The sequence below is a fragment of the Dipodascopsis tothii genome, assembly GCF_038497935.1.
Source record: "Dipodascopsis tothii strain CBS 759.85 unplaced genomic scaffold V1510scaffold_3, whole genome shotgun sequence".
In the NCBI taxonomy this organism is placed as follows: domain Eukaryota; kingdom Fungi; phylum Ascomycota; class Lipomycetes; order Lipomycetales; family Lipomycetaceae; genus Neoaidaea; species Neoaidaea tothii.
The window spans coordinates 296,374-315,373 of NW_027117987.1; the positions used below are offsets into that span (position 1 = coordinate 296,374).

The window sequence follows — 19,000 nt, forward strand, 5'->3', positions numbered from 1 at the left end:
CTCGACCACGGGCAGGATGTCCAGCAGCAGCGGGTCGACCACGGTGCGCGTGGCCGCGCGCACGATGTCCAGCACGAGCTTGGTCAGGCGGTCGGCGCGGGCGAGGTGCTCGCGTCTGCGTCAGCGGGGCCGGGCGGCTGCGTACTTCTCGTGGATGTTGCGCGAGGCCAGGATGGGCTCGATCACGCGGCCGAGCAGGTCCACGACGGCGGTCGGAAACGCCGCCGGCAGCCCGAAGCTGTGCTGGGTCAGCAGCGCCATCGGCCGCAGGTACGACGCCAGCGCGTCGACGCCGGCGCCGGCGCTGGCGGCGGCGCGGGCCTCGAGGTCGGCAAAGAGCGCGTGCGCGCGGCCGCAGCTCAGCAGGTCCTCGGCGCCCTCGGCCAGCAGGAACTCGAGCATCTGGCGCGCGTCCGGGCTGGCCATGGCGTCGGGCGCGGCCAGCTCGGCGTCGAGCAGGCGCGCGAGCGCGGCCGTGTCGTAGGCGGCGCCGGGCCGGCCCAGGAGGACGGCCAGCGCCGCGTACGACGACCGGACCGAGCCCGCGGCCGCGCTGGCGTCGACGAGCGACTCGAACAGGCCGCGCGCGGCCTCGGGCGTGTTCAGGCGCTCGCACAGCCGCGCAAAGCTGCGCGCGGCGGGGTCGGCCGCCGGCGCCAGCGCCAGCACGTGCTGGAACAGGTCGCGGACGGCGTCGTCGGACTGGGTCAGCGCGAACGGCGGGCACGCACCTTGAGCGCGACGACGCGCGCGCGCAGCGCCGCCACGGCATCGTCGGTCCACAGGCCGGGCGCCCGCGCCGCGCGCGCGTACGCCCGCAGGTACCGGTCGTAGTTGGCGGCCGTCAGCCTGACGGACGGCATGGTCTTCCACCACAGCACCTCGGCCGCCTCGCGGCGCAGCGGCGTTCTGGGTCAGCGGGCCCGGCGCGCACGTACTCAAAGTTGCAGCGGTGCAGGCGCTCGAGCAGGTCCAGCGCGGCGTCGCCGAGGAACTCGCGGCCGCGGCAGCCCTCGTACACGCCCTTGGAGACGTACACCAGGAACGGGTCGTACCCGCCCTGCTTGTGGACCACAAAGTCCGTGTAGAGCGCCAGGACGAGCCGCTCGGCGTCGGCGTCTGCCAGCGCGCGCAGCATGCGCGCGAGCAGCCCGACCAGCTCGTTGCCGTAGATCGAGTACACGGTGCCGTCCGGCGCGACGGTCACGCCGGCCTTGACGCTCTGCAGCACCATCGGCAGGAACGCGTCTGGTCAGCGTCGCCGCACGGCCACTTACCGACGACCAGGCCCGGGTCGGCCGCGAGCAGCGCCAGCTTGTCGTCCGGCAGCTCGAAGATGAAGTTCATCATGGTCAGCCGGACCGAGTACAGCGACTGCTCGAACCCGAGCCGGATCAGCGCCAGCACCCAGACGACGGGGATGTCCGTGTCTGGCCGCAGGAAGTTGCGCACGTCCGACATGGCGGCCTTGGTCTGGTGCTCGGAGCTGTCGATCGCGACGACCTCGACCAGCGCGCAGAAGCGGTGCCACGCCGCCAGCAGGCGCGGCGCGGCGGCCGTGTCCCAGCGGAAGAGCGCGCCCGGGACGGCGAACGTCGTGCGCGCGTTCTGCGTGAGCTTGGACAGGATGTACAGCGAGAGCTTGCGGCGCTCGGGCACGCCGCTGGCGAAGCCGGCCTGGGGTCAGCACGTCCGGCGCACGACTGACCAGGAGCTGGGTCCAGCACGCTGCGGTCTGCAGCCGCGTCTGGAGGCCGGCGGCGGCCAGGAACCGCGGGCTGGACGCGCACGCGGCCCAGATCGAGAACCCGCAGTCCTGCTGGACGACGGCGCCGGTGGCCGCGAGGGCCAGCACGCAGTCCCAGAGCTCGTCGTACATGTCGGGGGCGGCGGCGAGGAGATCGTCGACGAGGCGCCGGAGCAGGAGGCCGGCGGCGCGGGCGACCTGGGCGTGCTTGATGCCGACGGCGGCGATTGCGGCGTGCGCGACGGCGCGGAGCTCGCCGGGAGGGAGCGTGGAGGCCGGGCCGGCGTCGCCGCCGGTGAAGACATCGGCGAGGAAGTTGAGGACGGCGGCGAGCGCGTAGAGGTCGGTGTCGGGGTCGAGATGGGCGGGGAGGAGGGTGTGCGGCGCGGGGTGAGCCGCAGGGTGTGCGGCGTCGGGGGCGTGAGCCGCAGGGTGTGCGGCGTCGGAGGTGTGAGCCGCAGGGTGTGCGGCGTCGGGGATGTGAGCCGCAGGGTGTGCGGCGTCGGGGGCGTGAGCCGCAGGGTGTGCGGCGGCGGGGATGTGAGCCGCAGGGTGTGCGGCGTCGGGGATGTGAGCCGCACGCGGTGCGGCTGAGCCGGAGTCGCGAGCCGCAGCTTGTGCGGCTGTGTCGACCGCGTCAGCCGCACTCCCTGCGGCGGTCTCGGCTGCGCCAGCCGCACTCCCTGCAGCGGTCTCGGCCGCGTCAGCCGCACCCCCTGCGGCGTCGCCCGCCGCACCAGCCGCACCGTCCGTGGCTGGATCAGCCCCCGTCCCGCCCGGCCCCCCCGGCCCCGTCGCCACCGCGCCCGTCCCCCCGGCCTCCGCCGTCGCCGCCGCCGCCGCCCGAGCCGCCAGCCCGGCGTACGCCGGCTCGATCGAGTCCTCGCTTGTCTGCAGGTGTCCTAGCGCCGCCGTCGCGTGCGCGGCCACGGTCCGCACGCACTCCGCCGCCACGCGTCGGCCCAGCGCCGGCACGCGCGCCACCAGCTGCACGGCCAGCGGCTGCCGCTCGCTCTCAATCGCGTCGTGCACCACCCGCACCAGCCCGTCCGCCGCGCAGTCGTCCGTCGTCCGCGCCAGCAGCGCCGCCAGCACCTCGATCGCCAGCCGCGCCTCGTCCGCCGGCGCAGTAGCCACCAGCGCCGTGTAGTTCTCCACCAGCCGCCGCCGCTGGTCCTCGGTCAGGACCGCCACAAACGGGGCCACGCTCGTGCTTGTCCGATCCATTGTCGTGCTGCCGTCGGCGTTGCGCGAAAATCTTCGCCGCGTCGTTCCGGGTAAGCGCGTTGCCCGGGCGACGGCGCGGGTTAGGGCCGCCGCACCCGTGTTTACGTCGCCCCCATTCGGCAAGGAGTCAACACGCCGCCCTAGGCGCGCCCTCGCCGTTATATCGCCTAGAGGGGCCCGCCGGTCGCCGCTATCGCCAAAGCAAGAGCCGCGAAAGTCAAAGTGATAGCGACGGACGTGTGATTGACCAAAGGGATCGGCATACACCAGCAAAATGTCAGCGTCGCCCGGAGAACGGCCCAAGAAAAAGTACTACATCGTGCCGCCGCCGGCCAAGCCCTCGCCTTCCGGATCGTCCCCGCCCACCCCGAGCCGGACGCCGACCCTGATCCGGCCCAGCCCGACGCCAGACCCCCGGCCCCAGACGCCGACGAGCCCGAGCCGGACGCTGAGCCGCGCCGCAACGCGCAGCATGGTCAACCTCAAGACGGGCCGCCACGAGCCCCCCAAGCTGTACGTCCCCGCCGGCACGCGGTCGCCGTCGCGGTCGCCGTCGCGCGCCTCCGCGGCCGAGTCGGACGACGACGCGCCGGTCCTGCGCCGCGCGGGCTCGGCCGCGTCGCTGCGGTCCGAGTCCAGCGTGCGGCTGCGCGCGCACGCGCGCACGAGCTCGACGCTGTCCCTGGACGTCGAGCGCGCCGAGCTGCGCGCGCGGCCGGAGCGCGCCGACCGCGCCGACCGCGCCGACCGCCCGGCGTCGCGCCTCGAGCGCCCGTCGTCGCGCGCCGGCACCGCGCTGCCGGCCCCGCGGCCGTCCAAGCTGCCCACCAGCCCGACCGCGCTCGCCCGGCAGCCGTCGCGGCCGATGCTGCGCTCGCAGCCGCGCTCGCCGCTGCGGCGGCCCGCGCGCGACGGCGCCGCGTCGCCCGCGCCCCGCCCGGCCACCGCGCTCGCGCTCTCCTCGGCCGCCATGGCCAGCTCGACCAGCCTCGCCGGGTCCACGCACTCGGCCGACACCGCCAGCGGCCAGGGCAACATCCGCGTCGTCGTGCGCGTGCGCCCCTTTGTCGAGCGCGAGCGCGAGCGCCACCAGCCGTCGCTGATCGAGATGGACGCCCGGGCCGGCGTGACCGTGATCCACCCGCCCCGGCTCGACGACGCCACGCCGTCGCGGCTGGCCGCCAAGGACGCGCAGGAGCCCAAGCGCTTCGTCTTTGACGAGTCCATCTGGTCGCTCGACAAGGCCAGCCCCGACTTTGTCGACCAGGAGGGCGTCTACCTCAAGCTCGGCCGCGAGTTCCTCGAGCACAACTTCGAGGGCTACCACACGTGCATCTTCGCCTACGGCCAGACCGGCTCCGGCAAGTCCTTCACCATGATGGGCTCGGACGACGAGCCGGGCATCATCCCGCGCACGTGCGAGGACCTCTTTGCCAAGGTCGACGAGCTCAACTCGGCCAGCGTGTGCTGCACGATCCGCGTCTCGTACTTTGAGATCTACAACGAGCACGTCTACGACCTGCTGGCGCCGCCGGCCGCGCCCACCCAGACGCCGGTCCCGCTCAAGGTGCGCGAGTCGCCCGTGGACGGGCCGTACGTCAAGGACCTGAGCGAGTTCACCGTCAAGACCTTTGCGGACGTCAAGAAGCACCTCAAGACCGGCAACCGGTACCGCTCCACGGCGAGCACCAACATGAACGACTCGTCGTCGCGCTCGCACGCCGTGTTCACGCTCGAGGTCAAGCAGACCAACTACGACCCCGGCCTGGACGAGACCCAGGAGACCGTCTCGCGCATCCGCTTCGTCGACCTGGCCGGCTCCGAGCGCGCCAACTCCACCGGCGCGACCGGCTTCCGCCTGCGCGAGGGCGCCAACATCAACAAGTCGCTGTCGACGCTCGGCCGCGTGATCTCGGCGCTCGCCGACGCCTCGTCCGGCAAGAAGAAGGACCTCGTGCCGTACCGCGACTCGACCCTGACCTGGCTGCTCAAGGACTCGCTGGGCGGCAACAGCAAGACGGCCATGATCGCGTGCGTGTCGCCGTGCGACTACGACGAGAGCCTGTCGACCCTGCGCTACGCCGAGCAGGCCAAGAACATCCGCACCCGCGCCATTGTCAACCAGGACTTCATCTCGGGCGCCGAGCGCGGCGCCCAGCTGGCCGAGATGCGCGAGACCATGCAGATGCTGCAGACGACGCTCTCGCAGAACTCCGAGCTCAAGGAGCAGAACGAGACCCAGACCCAGGAGCTCGAGAAGATCCGCCGGGCGGTGCGGTTCTACGAGGAACAGGCCGACGTCGAGGGTACGTACTTGCCGGCTGCGCTGACCGCCAGAGGCCAAACGCAAGGCCATCACGGCCCACAACGAGGCCGTGCGCCGCCACAACGCGCTGATGGCCGAGCACGTGCGCGACCTGACTGCGCGGCTCGAGCTCGAGGCGCGCCCGCCGCCGGCCGCGCTGCTCGACGAGTGGAACTGCCTGGTGCAGGACGCGGACGCGTTCCGCGCGGCACTGCGGCAGGACCCGTCGCGGCGGACGTCGGGCGCGGTGGCCGCGTGCTGAGCGGGGGAGAGGCGGGCCGCCGGCGGCGATGTTGGCGGGGGTGCGGCGGGCGGCCGGCTGAGCCGCACGGCGTGAGGCGCAGCTGCGGCTGCGGGCTGCGGCTATATGCACGGCCCCTGGCGGCCGCTGCGACGGGCCGAGCCGCACGGCGTGCGGCTCACGACCCCGCCTGCTGCCGTCGCGCACGGGCCTCCCGCGCAGCCGCACCCCGTGCGGCTCGCCCCCGCCCCCGCCCCCCCGCGGGCAGTGCACCCACGTGCACCAGGACAATAATAATGATTCAGTACTGTACATCACGCGCTGCGGTCGCGCAGGTCCTGCTTCTCGGTCTTGAGCGTCTGGAAACGCTTGTCCGGCACCTTGAAGTCGTTCTTGATCTTCATCGCCTTCGAGCCCTGCCCCATCTTGAACAGGCGCACAATCGTGTCCGAGACCGACAGCCCCGCCAGCGGCTGGTCCGGCTGCAGGTCCTTCTCCAGCTTGATCTGGGCGTCCAGCAGCCGCGCAGCGTCCTCCATCGCGCGCGAGTTGCTGTACAGCTCCTTCGAGCTCGTGTGCAGCTTCGACGCCAGCTTCAGCTTCTCGGACTTCTCGGCCGGGTCGTCCAGCTTCAGGGCCTCGCGCAGAATCACGTTCGCGCCGTCCGACCGCCGGTCGTCCTGGTAGTAGAAGTCCTTCAGCAGCTCCGGGCCCTCCAGCCGGGCGAGCTCCTCGACCATGGCCGTGGCCGTGGGCTTCTCGTTCACCAGCCGGAAGAACTGCGCCAGCGGCAGCTTCTTCTTGAGATGCAGCAGCACGTAGTACACTGCCGTCAGCGCGCCCACACCGCCACTTACCCAGGTCCGGGTCGCCGCTGTCGACGGCCTTGACCAGCGCGATCTCGTCCTCCTCCATGGACAGCAGCAGCGGCACCTGGCGGCCCGCCCGCGGCTCGTAGTCGAGCAGCTTCGTGGCCAGGCCCGTGCGCCCCTCGTTGTACGCCGTCCGGGCGACCTCCTCGTACGAGATGCCGCGCACGGCGCCCAGCTTGGCCACCACCGCGTCCAGCGTCGTCTTGTCGTCCTCGGTCGAGTACTTGACTTTGGCGCACGCCCAGTGCACGTAGATCTTGTCCGTCGGCAGCAGCAGATACGTGGCGATCCGCAGCGCCAGCAGGTGCTTCCGCCGGCTCATCAGCCGCTCCAGCAGCCGCTCCGGCGTCAGCCGGATGAACTGGTCGTACGTCAACGGCAGGCCGACGCCCGGCTTGCGCACCTCCTGCAGCACAAACAGCACCTCGCACATGTCGACGTAGTCGTCCGACGTGTACAGCTCGAGCACAGACTTGCCGAAGCGCGCGGCCTGCAGCAGCCGCTTCTGCCAGTACGGCTCCGGCTCGTACCCGGCCGCGCGGATGCACGCGTCGACCGCCTCGGACAGCTTTGGCCGGATGATCTGGATGTTGTCGTCGGCCTTGGGCGACTTGTTGAGCAGGTGCTCGGCCGCGTCCAGCAGAATCGCCGACGGCGCCGTCGACCCGATCCTGAACGCGTCCACGGTCACGTCCGGCACCTTGGCGATGAACTCGCAGCGGTCGCTCGAGATCACGCGCACGCCGTCGATCTCGGGCACCAGAAACACCCGGCCGGCGTAGAAGAAGCTCAGGACCTGGCCCCCGGGACCGACCAGCCGGACCTCGTCCTCCCACGCGATCACCGCGCAGTCGTTGCCGCACCACACCACGCTCGACGGCACCGCGGTCGTGCCCGTGTCGTACTCGCTGTACTTCTTCTGGAAGTCCACCGAGACCACCCACACGCGGCCGTACGACGTGTACAGCAGCACAAACAGGCCGTTTGGCGAGACGGCGATGTGCGTGAACGGGCCCTCCTCCAGGTACTGGTCCTGGCTCTCGGCCGTGTCGTTGACGACGACGGTCGAGTTGACGCCCAGCAGCACCTCGACGTGCCGGCTGAGCGTGTACGTCGGCGGCACCAGCGCCCAGCCGTGGATCTCGGCCGGCGTCACCGCCAGCTCGGCCAGCAGCCGCGGCCGCGGCTCGTCCAGCCGCGACACGGCCACCAGCCGGTTGTTGGACAGCCGCGCGACCAGGCCCGTGCTCCAGAACTGGCAGTCGACCACGCCGTTGGTCTCGGCGTCCTTGCCGAGCGAAAACGACGCGGGCGTGGCCTCGAAGCCCGCAAAGATCTGGACCAGGCCGTTCTCGGTCACGACCACCAGCTGCTCGGTCTCGGTCCAGCCAATGCCCTTGATCGAGCCGTCGGTCCACTGCGGTCAGCGCGCACACGCACGTACATACCGGAATGTTGGTGAGCAGGTCACCGGCGCTGTTGAAGATCATGATCGAGCGCTCGCGCGACGCCGGCCCGCGGTACGCCACGGGCTTGGCCGGGTCGCGGTACACGGCTGCGGTCAGCGTGTCCGCACGCGCTCACGTACCCAGGGCCCCGCCGAACGGCGCGCCGACCATCTTGTAGTCGTCGATGTCGACATCGAACGTCTCCCACTTGAGCTCGTACAGCGTGCGCTTCCGGTAGAACACATCCTGGAGCTTCTCCCAGCCTGCGGTCAGCATCGTCCGGGTGCCGGCCGCGGCCGCGCGCCGTCTGCCGCGCGGCCGCGCACGTACCCTGCGTCGGATTGGGCGCCATCGTGGGTTCCGGCGGGTCCTGCGGTGCGGTCGGCGGGAAGTAGAGGTGGTGTTACCCGGCGGACTTATCGCGCCGCACCCGGTGCGGCGCGATTGCCAACTCCCAGCTCGGCCGAGTCCGACATCCACCGGCGCCCGAACGACGACGCCGACGACGACGCAGAGACAGGTACGCGTGGCCCGCCGGGCAGCCGGCTGGCCGGCGGCCGGCGGCGGCAGGGCCCGGCTGACGTGCAGCAATGGCTACGGAAACGGTCCTCCCGGTGATAGACATCTCGCAGGCCGACCGCGCGGCGGTCGGCAAACAGCTGCTCGACGCCGCCAGCACGCTCGGGTTCGTGTTCATCGAGGGCAGCGGGTTCACCGCGGACGAGGTCGACGTGATGTTCCAGCTGGTACGTGGCGCAGGGGCGCGCTGACGGCAGTCCAAGGACTTTTTTGCCCAGCCGTTCGAGGCCAAGCAGGAGTTCCAGATCTCGGCCGAGAACCGCGGGTACTCGTGCCTGGGCCGCGAGGTGTACGTGCGCGCCCGGAAGCGCTGACCGCAGCCTCGACACCGCCGTCGGCAAGAGCGATCCCAAGGAGGTCTTTAACTTCGGCCAGTTCCTCGGCGGCAAGGCCATCCAGCCGCTGCCGCAGCTCTTTGCGCAGTCCGAGCAGACGCTCGACGACTTCACGCGCAAGGCGCACGCCGTGTGCCACAAGATCCAGAACCTGCTGGCGCTGGCGCTCGAGATCGACCCCGCGGCCGGCGGCGAGACGTGGTTTTCGGACCGGCACGACCTCAGCAAGTTCAGCGGCAGCATCCTGCGCATGCTCTACTACCCCGCGCTGCAGGGCACCGAGCTCGCCGGCGACCCGACCGCGGACATCCGCGCCGGCGCGCACACGGACTTTGTACGTCGCCGCCAGGCTACGCTGACCCCAGGGCTCCATGACGCTGCTCTTCCAGCGCGACGGCCAGGCCGCGCTCGAGGTGCTCTCGCCCGTCACCAAGCAGTGGACGCCGATCCCGGCGCTGCCCGCACGCGACAGCGCCGCCTGTCCGCCGATCGTGCTCAACATCGCCGGTAAGTCGCCCGGGCGCAGCGCTGACCCAGACCAACTCTCGTTCTGGTCGGCCGGCCTGCTCAAGTCGGCCGTGCACCGCGTCAAGTTCCCGTCGCTGGCGATCGAGGGCGGCAAGGACCGCTACAGCATGGCCTACTTCTGCCACCCGGCGGACGAGACCCTGCTCGAGCCGGTAAGTGCCCTTGGAGGCGCGCTAACGCAGATGCCGAGCCCGCTCGTGCAGAGCCGCACCGGCCGCGGCGCCAACGCCCAGGAGACCGTCATCACGGCCAAGGAGCACCTGGCCCGCCGGCTGGCCGCGGCCTACGGCTGGAAGAAGTAGCCGTCCGCCCCGCAGCCGACAGCCGCGCAGGGGCGGCGAATAAATCACGTGACACACACCCGCGCGGCGTTTGCCGCCGCAGCCGCGCCGCCGCGCGCCGGCTGCAGCCCCAACCGTCCCAACGCCGCGCCCGCCCCGCCGAAGAAAGACGCCCAGCTCACAAACTCTATCTGACGTTGTTGGAGTCTCTGCCGGTGATAAAAAGCGTAGACGCAGACAAGCCGGCATCTTTGTTTTCTCTATCACAGGCACGACGCACGGCGACGTGAAAAAGAGCCCGAACGCAGGCGTGATTGATCGATCGTCTAATTGCGGAGACTAGTCAGTTGTCGTGAGGCAACATTATCGGATAGCGCAGGAGTAGTATAAAGGGCTAGAACTGGGATCCCCTCCAATTCTGAGAGAGCGGGCTTCTTGGACTTTGTCGAGCGCGGACTTTATCTAGTCAGCGAGTGCGAATCAGTGACTGTGCGTGCGAGAACGGAACTTTTTGGACGCCATGGATGAGGAATACGACATTATTGTGCTCGGTGAGTGCGGCGGGGCGACGGCCAGGTAGCCGAGTGGACGGCGCTGACTGATCTAGGCACGGGTATGTGACACGGGCGACGCGGCCGGACGAGCGGGCCGGCCGGAGCCGGCGGAGGCGGCGGCTGACGGGCAGGCCTGACCGAGTGCATTCTCTCGGGCATCTTCAGTGTCGAGGGCAAGAAGGTCCTGCACATGGACCGGCAGGACCACTACGGAGGGTGAGTTGGCGCTGGCGGCGCGACGGGCGGGCGGCGACGGGCGCGGCCGTGGTGGGCGATCCGGCCCGGGGTGAGGCCGTGGCCGATGGCCGGAGGCGGACGGGACAGCGGCCTGCCGGAGCGAGTCCTGCGTGTCCGGAGCGTGTCCGCGGCGGTGGACCCGTGGGCGCGGGTCCGCGGACCGCGTCCCCTGCGGGCCGCGCCCGCCCGGCGAGCTCCGGACCGCGGCGCCCCTGGCGCCCGCACCCGCCGCGCCGCCCGCACCCACCCCCTGAGCAGGCTGACCCGCCAGCGAGAGCGCGTCCTTGACGCTCAGCCAGATCTACGCCAAGTACCGTCCCGGCGAGCAGCCCAAGGCCAGCCTCGGCCGGGACCGCGACTGGAACGTGGACCTGATCCCCAAGTTCCTGATGGCCAACGGCGAGCTGACCAACATCCTGCTGGTACGTCCCCCGCCGGGCGCGCTGACCGCAGCACACGGACGTGACCCGCTACCTCGAGTTCAAGCAGATCTCGGGCTCGTACGTCTTCCGCGACGGCAAGATCGCCAAGGTGCCCTCGAACGAGATGGAGGCGATCCGGTCGCCGCTGATGGGCCTCTTCGAGAAGCGCCGCATGAAGCGGTTCCTCGAGTTCATCGGCAGCTACGACGAGAACACGCCGTCGACGCACCAGGGCCTGAACCTCGACACCAACACCATGGCCGAGGTGTACGCCAAGTTCGGTCTCGAGGCCGGCACCAAGGACTTTATTGGCCACGCCATGGGCCTCTACCTGGACGACGCGTACCTGAACAAGCCCGCGCGCGAGGCAGTCGACCGGATCGTGCTGTACCTGGGCTCGATGGCGCGCTACGGCAAGTCGCCGTACCTGTACCCCCTGTACGGCCTCGGCGAGCTCCCCCAGGGCTTTGCCCGGCTCTCGGCCATCTACGGCGGCACGTACATGCTCGAGAAGCCGATCGACGAGGTCGTCTACGAGGACGGCGTCGCCGTCGGCGTGCGCTCCGGCGACGAGACGGCCAAGGCCAAGCTCATCATCGGCGACCCGACGTACTTCCGCGAGAAGGTGCGCAAGATCGGCGCGGTCATCCGCGCGATCTGCATCCTCGGCCACCCGATCCCCAACACGGACAACGCGGACTCGGCCCAGGTCATCATCCCGCAGAACCAGGTGGGCCGCAAGCACGACATCTACATCGCGTGCGTGTCGGCGGCGCACAACGTGAGCGCCAAGGACCACTACATCGCCATGGTCTCGACCGTGATCGAGACGTCCAACCCGCTGGCCGAGATCACGCCCGGCATCCGGCTGCTCGGCACCGTGATCGAGAAGTTCATCGGCGTGGACGACATCTACGAGCCCATGGAGGACGGCAGCAAGGACCACGTGTACATCTCCAAGAGCTACGACGCCACGAGCCACTTCGAGACGACGACGGACGACGTCAAGAACATCTACCGTCGGATCACGGGCAAGGACCTCGTGCTCAAGCAGCGCACGACGGTCGAGGAGGAGGAGAGCCTGAACGCGTACTAGTCTAATGCAGTCTGTTTGACCGGCACGGCCTGCGGGCCCCGTAGCTACTCCGAACCAATATATTAACAGAACATAACACGAGCGACCAATCCATCCAGTAAGCAATCGGTAAATGAGACAATTAAGTGAACGAGACCAGTAGATGGAACAAAAGGCCCGGCGCGCCGGGCAAGAGTGGCGATAAAGATAGTCACGCACCAAAATGGATACACGCAGAGCGTAGCAGTCTATGTATACTTTTCTCGGGCCTACACGGCCGTCTCGGGCGACTCGCCCGCGCCGACGTGCGCCGGGCCGGTGCCGGGCGCGCTCGGCGTCTGCAGAATGACGCGCTCCATGCGGCGGACGCGGAAGAACGACAGGAACGACTTGACGAGCAGGAACCAGCCGGCGAGGTTGAGGCAGAGGCTGACGACGTTGATCTGCGAGCGGCCGCCGGCGGGCGCGTCGGTGCCCGTCGTGTTGGTCGCCGCGATCGTCGTGACCACGTACGAGTTCGGGTCGGCGTTGGCGTAGTTGTCCACCGCGGTGCTGTTCGGCTGCGCGGCCGCGTCGTCCTGGCTGCCCATGTACATGCCGTACTGGATCAGCGTCACGCCCAGGCCGGCAAGCGAGCCGTTGCGGGCCGCGTGCGTGGTGTGGAGCAGGTACGTCAGCAGGAAGCCGACGAACTGGAACGACATCGAGATCAGCATGTTCCATGCAAAGTTGAAGAAGTTGCCGACCGGCAGGCCCTCGATGTAGACGTCGTCCGACGCCGCACCGGGCGACAGGATCGTCGTCTCCCAGTACGGCGGCGTGGCGTCCGCCGCGGCTTCCTCGTACGACGGCGGCGTCTCCTCCGTTGGCTTCTCGGATGTGTCGGGCTTGGCCGTGATGTTGGCAAACACCCCGTCGTTCGACGACGCCAGCCCGGGCGGCGACGACGAGCTGCTGGCGCCGGCGCTGGCGCCGACGCTGGAGCCGACGCTGGACCCGGCCTCGTCCGCCGTCCCGGCCGGCCCGGCCGCCGACGGCTCCCGCGGCTCGTCCGCATCGTGCGCGGCCACCGCGTGCGACGGCGCACCGTACAGCTCATCATCGCTGTCCTCGTCTCCGTCCAGCTCGAACGACCGCGCGAGCGGGTCGTCGGCTGGAATAGGAATGAAAGACGCCGTCGATCTGAACGACGGCGGCGGCGAGGCCGGCGAGGCCGCGCCGGCTGCCAGGCCGCCGGCCGCGCTCGTGCCGGCCGTCTCGTCGGTCTCGTTATCGAGCTGGGACGTCAGCGGCTGCGAGCGGGCGCCGCCGCCGGCCGACCGGAGAGGCCCTGCTGGCCTTTTCCGGCAGACAACGACGGCGGCGGCGGCGGCCGGCGGCAGGGCATCCCCTGGTCGCCGGCCGCCGCCGGGCACACATACCTTGGAGTACTCCTTTCCACGTCGGGCCATTGGAGTGGTCTATGGGGGCGAAGAACAGGCAAAAGCACTGGACAACGTGCAAGAGAAAGAGCGGTGACGGTGCCGCTACGGCTTTGGAGGCGGAGCACCTGCAAACGCGGGCCGGATGGGGCGGAGGTGCGGCGGCGCGGGAGGCATGCGGCACAGCTGCGCCGCCGCGCGCCGGTTATGTAATCTGCCATTTGTCATCCGAGTTTTTCGTAGAATTTGCTCGGCCGACACTGAAAATAGGACGCGACCACGACGAGGTGACTGGCCAGCGTACGGATAGACCGGATCGGTCAGAAAGTGCCTTGCTATTAGTCCGGAGCTCTGGCTGTCGCCCGGCACCAACAACTAGCCGTCTCGCCGCCGATCGGACGCGCGCGGGCCAGATCAAGCCACCGCAGACGCACCCGCCGGACGGGCACGTGTGCTGACTGCTAGAGACTACGAAACCGGCCAGTCAAGATGGTGGGCATGACGGCCGACATCGTGGAGCGCCCGGCCGCCAAGGGCGCGGCGCGGCCGCCGCGGCCGCCGGCCCGGCCGCCGCTGGAGGCGCCGCGCAAGTCCCTGTGGCGGGCGCGCGTGGCGACGGACCGCGCCCGCAGCGGGCGGACGCCGGCGCCGGGGACCGAGGCCGCGCGGATCAGCGATGAGAACGCGGCGCGCGTGGCGGCGATGACGCCGGACGAGATCGAGGCCGAGAAGGCGTCGATTGCGGGCGCGCTGCCGGAGGCCCTGATCCGCAAGATTCTGGAGCGCAACGTCAATGCGGCCGACGAGGTGCTGTTTCCGGGCCTGGGCGGGGCGGACGAGGCGCCGGTGGAGGGCGCAGCTGGGCCGGGGCGCGGGTCCGCCGGGTCCGGCGAGTCCGATGAGCCGGCGGGACCTGCCGGACCTGCCCAGACTGCTGGATCTGCCGGGTCCGCCGGGTCCACTGGGTCCGCCGGGTCCGCCGGGTCCACTGGGTCCGCCGGGTCCGCGCCGACCGAGTCCGCCGGGTCGCCGTCTGCTGCGTTCGACTCGGCCGCCGCCGCCGGCGCCGCCGCCAGGCCCGCGTCGGCCGCCGCCCACGCCGGATCCTCGGCCACCGCGCCTCCCGACGAGGTCGAGCAGGCCATCCGCAGCAAGCTCGACGGCGCCCTGCACTCGGTCGGCGCCGTCGCCGGCCGCCGCGTGCGGTTCGCCGACACCGGCGTCGAAGACGTCTCCGAGGACGAGGCCGCCCCCGACGGCACCCCGACCGCTCCCCCGGCCGACGACGACCCCGGGGTCCATTTCCCCCGTCCCCCCGCCCACGACCTCGACCCCGGCTCGGACAATTTCCTCGAACAGCTCCACGACACGTACTTCCCCTCCCTCGCCGTCGATCCGTCCAAGCTCGCGTGGATGCAGCCCGTCAGCGACGCCGAAACAGAGTCCTCGCCGTACCACCCGACCATGGACTCGGTCGCGCCCATGGACATCCGTTTCGACTTCAAGGGCAACCTGCTCCCGCCGTCCGTCTCGCTGGCCCTCAACCCCAACCTGGGCCTGCACCACCACGGCGACTCGCCCGCGTACGCCGGCTACACGATCCTCGAGCTGGCGCACCTCTGCCGCTCGTCGGTCGCCGCCCAGCGGGCCATGGCGATCCGCATCGTCGGCCGGATCCTCTACCGGCTCGGCGCCGGCGCCTACGGCGAATACATCGGCGACGGGCTCTGGGACCTCGTCGACGAGGGCAAGGTCATGCAGTCAATCGCGGAGGCCTCGGACGAGCGCACGGCGCATCTCGGCCTCCGCGCGTGCGCCACAGAGGCGCTCTGGCTGTGGAAAAAGGGCGGCGGCCGGCGCCGCAAGGCCCAGTAGTTGCTATGTACATATCAGAACGCAAAGAACTTGCGCACCATTCCCATGAAGCCCTCGCGGCGCGGGCCCTCGTTGACCTCGCGCACGACCTCGGCGTAGTACTGCGGGTTCTTGGCCGGGTGCAGCGTGCGCTCCGACAGCGGGAACTCGCGCTGGTACTGGTCGGCCAGCAGGCGGCGCACGGCCTCGGTCTGGCGGCGGGCGTAGCCAGCCGTGCCGTCGGCGCTGGTGCGCGCCAGCAGCGTGTCGGGCAGCGACACGTTGCGGAACAGGTCGCGCGGCCACTTCTCGAGGGCCTTGGCCAGCTGGGCGGCGCTCATCGTGGGCGGCGGGCGGCGGCGGGGTGCGGCTGCAGCGCGGCAGCGGGTTCTGGCGGCGGTCTCGCTTCTGTTGGCCGGGCGCGGGGCTCGGTCGGGGGCTCGGTCGGTCGGCGGTGAAAATTTGCGTGACGTCCGATCCTCACCGCCAGCAATTTAGGCGATCGGGGTACCACGGAGCATCACCAAGCCGAAATCCAGCCCGCCCGCCACGTTAGACCACGCAGCGCATCCGGGACCGAGCGCGCATCTCGCAGACCAGTGCAGACGGAAGCGACCGCATCAATCGAGCGCGCAGCGAGCCGCGGGACGCGACGGACGGCGGGCGCAGAGACCGCACCCAGACAACAGAGCGCGCCCATCAGACGCGGCAGCCATCGCCAGCTCCAGACGGGCGCACGGGTCAATCGGCAGGTACACAGGCCAGGCGCGGCCGCGCGGCGCGCGCCGCGATGGCGCGGCGTGGATGCTGACCGCAGAGCTCTCGTGACGGACGCCGCTCCCGCACACCCCACGACCAGGCACGCGCATGGCCAGCCATAACCTGCTGTCGCTGCTGAATCCGCCGGACGACGAGCCGCGGGCGGCTGCGTCGCCGTCGACGCCGACGCCGGCGCCGGCGCAGATGAGCAAGACGCCGTCGGCGTCGGCGTCGCCGTCGATCGCGTCGCTCATCAACGAGCCGGAGGAGAAGCCCAAGCCCAAGCCGCGGGCGCGGAAGAAGAAGGAGGAGCCGGCGCCTGACGAGAAGCTGGATCCAAAGGAGGCCGAGCGGCTGGAGCGCGAGAAGGCCGAGAAGGCCGAGAAACGGCGCGAGGCGGACCGCGCGCGGCGGGAGGCCAAGAAGGCCGAGAAGCTGCGGCGGGAGGCCGAGGAGGCGGCGGAGCGCGCGGCCAAGGTGCAGACGATCGGGGGGCTGGTGCCGGTGGAGAAGGTCGAGAAGGAGAAGGCGGACAAGGCCGAGAAGGCCGAGAAGCCGGAGAAGGCCAAGAAAGAGCGCAAGGAGCCCCGGGAGCCCAAGGAGCCCAAGGAGCCGAAAGAGCCCAAGGAGCCGAAAGAGCCCAAGGAGCCCAAGGAGCCCAAGGAGCCGAAAGACACCAAGGACTCCAAGGACGCCAAAGAGCCCAGAGAGCCCAAAGAGCCGCCCAGCCAGCTCAAAGACCCCAAGCCCGCCAAAAAGGCCGAGCCCAAGCCCGAGCCCAAGCCCGAGGACGCCGCGCCGGCGGGCCCGCCGCCCACAGTGTGTCTGCGGGTGCCGCTCCAGGGCAAGACCAACGTGGTCATCAACTTCAACAAGATGGCCGAGGACAAGTACGGCTGGTCGGCGCTGCACCCGCGGCAGTCGTCCTCCGGCGGGCTCCTGGTCGACGACTCGTCCGGGTCCGACTCGGACGGCGACGACTCGGACTCGGAGGCCCAGGCCGAGAAGGAGATGGCGCTGGCGGCCGCTCAGAAGGCGGCCATCACGCGGCGCAAGCGCGTCGAGGGCCGCTACGACCTCAACGACCCGTTCATCGACGACTCGGAGATGCTCTACGAGGAGCAGGCGGCCTCGACCAAGGACGGCTTCTTCGTCTTCTCCGGCCCGCTGATCGCCGACGAGAACATGCATATCGAGCGCGCCGACGGCTCGGTCAAGCGGTCGCGCACCAAGAGCTCGCGCGGCACGACGGCCAACGGCGGCTCGTCCGCGGCGGCGTCGCCGGGGTCGAAGAAGAAGGTGGTCAAGCGCACGGCTGCCGGCAGCGAGAAGCCGTCGCGGTCGGCGGCGGCGTCGACCGCCGGCACGCCGACGCCCGACGACAAGAAGGAGGCCAAGGAGGCCAGGGAGGCCAGGGACTCCAAGGAGCCGAAGGAGTCGAAGGACTCCAAGGACTCCAAGGACCCCAAGGACCCCAAGGAGCCCCACCCCAAGGAGCCCGAGCCCAACGACGGCTCGCCCGTGCCGCCGCCCAAGAAGAAGGCCAAGGTGGTCAAGACCGAGACCAAGCCGGTCGCGCAGGAGGCATAGTCGCGGCGCCGCGGCGGCCTCGGCCCCGCGCACAGAGGCGCACGGCAAAGAGATCTATTGGGTCTGTACAATATGTAGAGTTTGGTTTTGTAATATACACCGAGAACCACAGCTACAGCGCGCTCATGGTGTTGTCGTGCTCGATCCCCGGCGTCACGCTGGCGATGAACTTGAGGAAGATGACCAGGTACTGGTCAACGCGCACGGCGTCCTGCGTGTCCTCGCCCGAGACCTCCTCCCAGTCGGCCTCGGTGGCCTCGGCGGCCTCGTCGCCATCGAGGCCGACGGCCGCGGCCGCCGCCGCGAGCGTCTCGCGGCGCCGCTCGGCCCGCTGTATCAGCATCTTCATCACGCCGGCGTGGCGGCACGGGTGGATGCCGACCACGGTCAGTGTCTCGTCGAAGGGCGCGGTCTCGATCGTGACCGTGCGGTCCTTGTACTCGGACACAATGTCCTCAAACATCTCGTCCGGCGTCAGCGGGCTGCCGCCGGCGCCAAAGCCCGACAGGTACATCTTGGGCACGCGGTACGACGTCGAGTACGTGATGTACAGGTTGTACGACCGCGCGCCGCCCGCGCCGGCGTCCACCGGCAGCGCCGCCGGGTCCTCGTCGAAGTCGTCGATGTCCATGATTTCGTCGTCGGCCGGTGCGGCCGGCGCGGCCGCCGCCGCTCTGGCGAACGTCGGCATCGACCACTCGCCGTCCTCGTCGTCGTCGCCACCGACGTCGGCCGTGTCCGCGCCGGACGCCCGCGTGCGGCACGCGACGTGCTTGGTCACCAGGCACTGCTTGTCGGCGGGCAGGAAGTCGCGCCGCCGCGAGGGCGCGGCCCCGGCCCACGACCATGTCGGGAACTTGTACACGAGATAGTCGCCGGCCTGGACAAACTCCTCCGGCGTGATTTCCCCGGTCTTCTTGAACGTCGACACATGCGAGATCGGCGAAAGGTACTCGCGCCACGACGAGATCGTGGACTGTAGTCGCAGCATCGCGGATGAGTCGTTGCTGGGGCCGCTCGGTGCTGACCCGGACGGTATCGCGGTCTGTTGGTAAGCTCATCACAGGGTAAGGGCGCCGGTTGGGAGGTCGCGCGGCCGCCCGTCACGTGACCCGCCGCTCGCCCACCGTCGCACGAGCGCCGCTCTACGGTCATGCGACGTGGCGCGGCTGAGCGCCACGTCTGGCCGGCTGCCTGCGGGGCGTCGCCCGGCGCCGCCGAGCTGGCGCGCCAGGCGTCCGCTGCGGCGGCAGACGCGCCTGGCCACGGCGGCCGCGCCGCTGAGTCACCGCGCGCTGAGTCGCCGCCGGCGAGCCGCGCACGCCGTGCCCTGTGGCGCGGCGCTACCCGGCCCCCGCCGGCCGTGGGGGCCGTCCAGCACCGCTGCCAGCGGGCACCGCCCGTAGATATACCCCCGGCTGTGAGCTACCAAACAATTGCTATCAAGCACGCTGAAACATGCGCGGTCCACACGGCTGGGTCACACGCCCAGCCAATCGCGCGCCGGCGGCCGCCGCCAGCAGCG

General features: G+C 70.3%; 8 protein-coding genes across 8 annotated transcripts; 5 read left to right on the top strand and 3 right to left on the bottom strand.

Annotated features, from left to right (window-relative positions):
* Positions 1-2,782: 2,782 nt before the first annotated feature.
* Positions 2,783-5,541, top strand: V1510DRAFT_389235 (P-loop containing nucleoside triphosphate hydrolase protein; the record flags this gene model as incomplete). Its single annotated transcript, XM_066931727.1, has 3 exons — positions 2,783-3,614; positions 3,855-5,280; positions 5,312-5,541. The coding sequence occupies exons 1-3, from the start codon at positions 3,249-3,251 to the stop codon at positions 5,539-5,541; spliced, it is 2,022 nt and encodes a 673-aa protein (XP_066791201.1). The 5' UTR covers positions 2,783-3,248.
* Positions 5,542-5,800: 259 nt separating this feature from the next.
* On the bottom strand, positions 5,801-8,273 carry V1510DRAFT_410849 (Vps16, N-terminal region-domain-containing protein). Its single transcript, XM_066932791.1, has 5 exons — positions 8,171-8,273; positions 7,981-8,103; positions 7,841-7,947; positions 6,378-7,809; positions 5,801-6,346 (listed from the first exon to the last, which is right to left on the bottom strand). Exons 1-5 carry the CDS (start codon positions 8,190-8,192, stop codon positions 5,835-5,837), a joined length of 2,196 nt encoding a protein of 731 aa, XP_066791202.1. The 5' UTR covers positions 8,193-8,273; the 3' UTR covers positions 5,801-5,834.
* Positions 8,274-8,309: 36 nt separating this feature from the next.
* On the top strand, positions 8,310-9,642 carry V1510DRAFT_410851 (uncharacterized protein). The gene is made up of 7 exons (XM_066932792.1): positions 8,310-8,360; positions 8,429-8,586; positions 8,617-8,708; positions 8,740-9,088; positions 9,120-9,261; positions 9,292-9,434; positions 9,465-9,642. Exons 2-7 carry the CDS (start codon positions 8,431-8,433, stop codon positions 9,582-9,584), a joined length of 1,002 nt encoding a protein of 333 aa, XP_066791203.1. The 5' UTR covers positions 8,310-8,360; positions 8,429-8,430; the 3' UTR covers positions 9,585-9,642.
* Positions 9,643-9,742: 100 nt separating this feature from the next.
* Positions 9,743-12,106, top strand: V1510DRAFT_410855 (GDP dissociation inhibitor). The gene is made up of 5 exons (XM_066932793.1): positions 9,743-10,114; positions 10,171-10,176; positions 10,249-10,333; positions 10,626-10,776; positions 10,808-12,106. The coding sequence occupies exons 1-5, from the start codon at positions 10,084-10,086 to the stop codon at positions 11,870-11,872; spliced, it is 1,338 nt and encodes a 445-aa protein (XP_066791204.1). The 5' UTR covers positions 9,743-10,083; the 3' UTR covers positions 11,873-12,106.
* V1510DRAFT_410856 (NEDD4/BSD2) lies at positions 11,918-13,564 on the bottom strand. Its single transcript, XM_066932794.1, has 2 exons — positions 13,273-13,564; positions 11,918-13,128 (listed from the first exon to the last, which is right to left on the bottom strand). Exons 1-2 carry the CDS (start codon positions 13,300-13,302, stop codon positions 12,121-12,123), a joined length of 1,038 nt encoding a protein of 345 aa, XP_066791205.1. The 5' UTR covers positions 13,303-13,564; the 3' UTR covers positions 11,918-12,120.
* A 617-nt stretch (positions 13,565-14,181) lies between these two features.
* On the top strand, positions 14,182-15,147 carry V1510DRAFT_410861 (RPAP1-like protein; the record flags this gene model as incomplete). The annotated part of the gene is made up of 1 exon (XM_066932795.1): positions 14,182-15,147. A coding segment is annotated over one exon (966 nt), but the record flags the coding sequence as incomplete, so codon positions are not given.
* Positions 15,148-15,620: 473 nt separating this feature from the next.
* Positions 15,621-17,531, top strand: V1510DRAFT_229476 (uncharacterized protein). Its single transcript, XM_066930511.1, has 2 exons — positions 15,621-15,878; positions 15,944-17,531. The coding sequence occupies exon 2, from the start codon at positions 15,994-15,996 to the stop codon at positions 17,473-17,475; it is 1,482 nt and encodes a 493-aa protein (XP_066791207.1). The 5' UTR covers positions 15,621-15,878; positions 15,944-15,993; the 3' UTR covers positions 17,476-17,531.
* Positions 17,516-18,845, bottom strand: V1510DRAFT_428206 (autophagocytosis associated protein). The gene has a single exon (XM_066935253.1). The coding sequence runs from the start codon at positions 18,464-18,466 to the stop codon at positions 17,588-17,590; it is 879 nt and encodes a 292-aa protein (XP_066791208.1). The 5' UTR covers positions 18,467-18,845; the 3' UTR covers positions 17,516-17,587.
* Positions 18,846-19,000: the final 155 nt, after the last annotated feature.

Coding starts and splice junctions, on each gene's coding strand:
- V1510DRAFT_410849 (XM_066932791.1), bottom strand. CDS start 8,192: ATGGCGCCCAATCCGACGCAGG. Junction 8,104..8,170: donor GGCGCCCAATCCGACGCAGG/GTACGTGCGCGG, acceptor TGCTGACCGCAG/GCTGGGAGAAGCTCCAGGAT. Junction 6,347..6,377: donor CAGCGGCGACCCGGACCTGG/GTAAGTGGCGGT, acceptor CGCTGACGGCAG/TGTACTACGTGCTGCTGCAT.
- V1510DRAFT_410851 (XM_066932792.1), top strand. CDS start 8,431: ATGGCTACGGAAACGGTCCTCCCGGTGATAGACATCTCGCAGGCCGAC. Junction 9,262..9,291: donor GATCGTGCTCAACATCGCCG/GTAAGTCGCCCG, acceptor GCGCTGACCCAG/ACCAACTCTCGTTCTGGTCG. Junction 9,435..9,464: donor ACGAGACCCTGCTCGAGCCG/GTAAGTGCCCTT, acceptor GCGCTAACGCAG/ATGCCGAGCCCGCTCGTGCA.
- V1510DRAFT_410855 (XM_066932793.1), top strand. CDS start 10,084: ATGGATGAGGAATACGACATTATTGTGCTCG. Junction 10,334..10,625: donor CGGCAGGACCACTACGGAGG/GTGAGTTGGCGC, acceptor CTGACCCGCCAG/CGAGAGCGCGTCCTTGACGC. Junction 10,777..10,807: donor AGCTGACCAACATCCTGCTG/GTACGTCCCCCG, acceptor CGCTGACCGCAG/CACACGGACGTGACCCGCTA.
- V1510DRAFT_410856 (XM_066932794.1), bottom strand. CDS start 13,302: ATGGCCCGACGTGGAAAGGAGTACTCCAAG. Junction 13,129..13,272: donor GTGGAAAGGAGTACTCCAAG/GTATGTGTGCCC, acceptor CTGACGTCCCAG/CTCGATAACGAGACCGACGA.
- V1510DRAFT_229476 (XM_066930511.1), top strand. CDS start 15,994: ATGGCCAGCCATAACCTGCTGTCGCTGCTGAATCCGCCGGACGACGAG.
- V1510DRAFT_428206 (XM_066935253.1), bottom strand. CDS start 18,466: ATGCTGCGACTACAGTCCACGATCTCGTCGTGGCGCGAGTACCTTTCG.